This window comes from Sinocyclocheilus rhinocerous, unplaced genomic scaffold, assembly GCF_001515625.1.
Source record: "Sinocyclocheilus rhinocerous isolate Xijiao unplaced genomic scaffold, SAMN03320098_v1.1 scaffold2049, whole genome shotgun sequence".
NCBI classification, from domain to species: Eukaryota; Metazoa; Chordata; class Actinopteri; order Cypriniformes; family Cyprinidae; genus Sinocyclocheilus; species Sinocyclocheilus rhinocerous.
This window is the reverse complement of record NW_015659530.1, coordinates 703,614-706,293: the sequence shown is the minus strand read 5'-3', so window position 1 is coordinate 706,293 and position 2,680 is coordinate 703,614. Positions and strand designations below refer to the sequence as shown.

The window sequence follows — 2,680 nt, the reverse complement described above, 5'->3', positions numbered from 1 at the left end:
TACTCCTTCATACTGTTCAGCACCATGGACAGCGGCAACCTAACACACACACACACACACACACATGTTGTGTTTCCATGTTTTATGGGGACATTCCATAGACGCAATGATTTTTATACTTTATATTTATATTTTAATATTTTCTATCCCTTCCCTTTATTTTCTATCCCTAACCCTACCCCTAAATCTACCCCTTACACAAAACTTTCTGCTATTTTAGATTTTCAAAAAAGATTCTTCTGAATGATTTATAAGCCTGTTTCCTCATGGGGACCAAAAAACGTTCCCACAAGGTTAAAATGTACTGGTATAACCTTGTGGGGACATTTGGTCCCCATAACGTTATAAATACCAGGTACACACACACACACACACACACACACACACACACACTCATAGGTTACAATAATTGTCCAAACACTTCCATATTTCTCAGCTGCTATTAATGTTGCTCTGTGACGGCAGGGAAAATCTTACTTCCCTTAAGAACAAATGCTGTAATTACAGCTTGCTGGTCCTGTCACACATTTTCTGTTTTCTTTAACGTGGCTTTACACCACACACCAACTAACAGAACAAACTTAAGAGTTATATATAATGACGGACAGAGACCCACAGTTAGGTATGCGTGTTGACTGCTACGTGCTGACTCTGACAAAACTTTCGATTTTATTTGTCTTAGTGACTTAAACAGATTCCAGGTTCCAGACCTGTATGACTTACTTTCTTGCATAGAATATCAGTTAAGAGATGTAAACTCTCGGGAAAAAGGTACCAGAGCTGTGACTGGGACTGTACCCTTTCAACAGGCACTAATTTGAGCCATCCAGGTACCAATATGCACTTTTAAGCTACTAATATGCACTCTTTAGGAGTAAATAAGGTACAAAGGTGTACCTTTTGAAGGGTACTTCCCAAGTGACAGCTTTTGTACCTTTTTTCTGAGAGTATATTAAAGATGTAAGGCATCCTGTTCAAAGTGTTTTTTTGAATACAGTGAATGCATGACAAGTCCTCCAAAAAGGACTTGATAGCCAAAAAATAAATGTTCCATACAACTCATGCACTTTATTCTGAGTCGTCTGAAGCAACATGATAGGTTTGTTTGAGGAACAAACCAAAATTGTCAGTCATTATTCACTGAAAATCCACTGTAGCCCACAGATATCATCTCTGCATGCACATTTTCAAAATTTGAATGTCAAGATAACTTAAATTCCAGTCTGTTCCTCACAAAAAGCTACTGCACGTCTTCTGAAGACTTCCTAATTTTACTGTGCTTTCTTGTGGCTTGTCAGTCACTGTTGAGTAAATGAAGACAGAAAAGTCATTTTTGGTTAGGCTATTCCTATAACAAACAAATAAAATAAGAAATCCCTAACAAATATTTTGAAGCTACCTGAAGCTAATTTATGTAGATTACTCTTGTTGGCTTGGTTTCATTCAGCTTTTTGCTGTGTAGAGAATAAACTACATAAGGAACAAAAGCAAAATCCACAAGCAAATATCTATGTGTATCCATGAGCACCGCCAGCTTTCCCAGCTGTCTTTTAGCCAAACCACAGTCACACGTCTCACACACACTAGAGCAGAGCTGCCGTCCCTGCTGAGCTGTTCGCTGTCAGAGCCAAGGTCCATCTATCTGTCCCCCTCTCAACCATATAACTCTAAAAAATGAAGATGAGGTCGGAAAGCATCACGTTTTACGTATTGTGGACCATATTTGAAAGCTCAGCATATGGGTGTTAATGTTTCTGTCAGCTTTTGAAGTTTGTAGGAGACCCACTAAATCCAATATACTATGTTCACTTTTTCCCACAGAAATGTTGGAATCCAACAACCTGCTCACTTTCAACGGATTGGCCAACAGCTCTGCCTATCACTCCTTTTTATTGGACGAGGAGAGAGGTCGGCTCTTTGTGGGGGCCAAAGACCATGTGCTGTCCTTCAACTTGGTGGACATCAATCTGGACATGCAACTGGTAAGAAGAGGGTGTTAGAACAGCTATTAAAACAATCAGGATTACATTAACCAATTTGGATGGTCAGCATTGCACATGGGCAGTGTTGCCAGATTGGGCAGTTTTGAATTTGATTGTACGGGTAAAAATTGGCTTGGGCGGGTGGACAAAATTTGGGCTGGTTTGGGGTCAGTTTGGCGGTTTTCAAACACATAAATTGTATAGGCTAATTGGTTAACAAACAGTCCCAAGTGTGCATGTACTGCATCCAATAAGTCATCACGACGTTACTAAACACACACGCACACTGCAAAGATGACTGGTGCTGATGTTGATGTCGCGGCCAATCACATTTAGCCAATCACTAGGGATCAGCAGACCGACGTGATGATTCATGAGTGATGGGTTTTTAGTGCGATGACTGATCTGATTTTGAATGTATAACTGTATAAGTGATCATAATTCCTAAATGTGACCCTGGACCACAAAACCAGTCTTAAGTGTCAATTTTTCGAAATTGATATTTATACATCATCTGAAAGCTGAATAAATGAGCTTTCCATTGATGTATGGTTACGTTAAGTATGGTTAAGTTGTTAGGATAAGACAATATTTGGCCGAGATACAACTATTTGAAAATCTGAGGGAGGCAAATATTGAGAAAATCACCTTTAAAGTTGTCCAAATGAAGTTCTTAGCAATGCATATTACTAATCAAA

The 2,680-nt window shown here is 39.2% G+C and overlaps 1 protein-coding gene across 1 annotated transcript in view; it reads left to right on the top strand.

Moving 5' to 3' along the window:
- Positions 1–1,680: 1,680 nt before the first annotated feature.
- sema3ab (sema domain, immunoglobulin domain (Ig), short basic domain, secreted, (semaphorin) 3Ab) overlaps positions 1,681–2,680 on the top strand; it is a 24,803-nt gene continuing 23,803 nt past the window's right edge. The window contains exons 1-2 of the mRNA XM_016532666.1: positions 1,681–1,685; positions 1,778–1,982. Coding sequence (XP_016388152.1) covers positions 1,681–1,685; positions 1,778–1,982 — 210 coding nt within the window. The remainder of the gene's footprint in view (positions 1,686–1,777; positions 1,983–2,680) is intronic.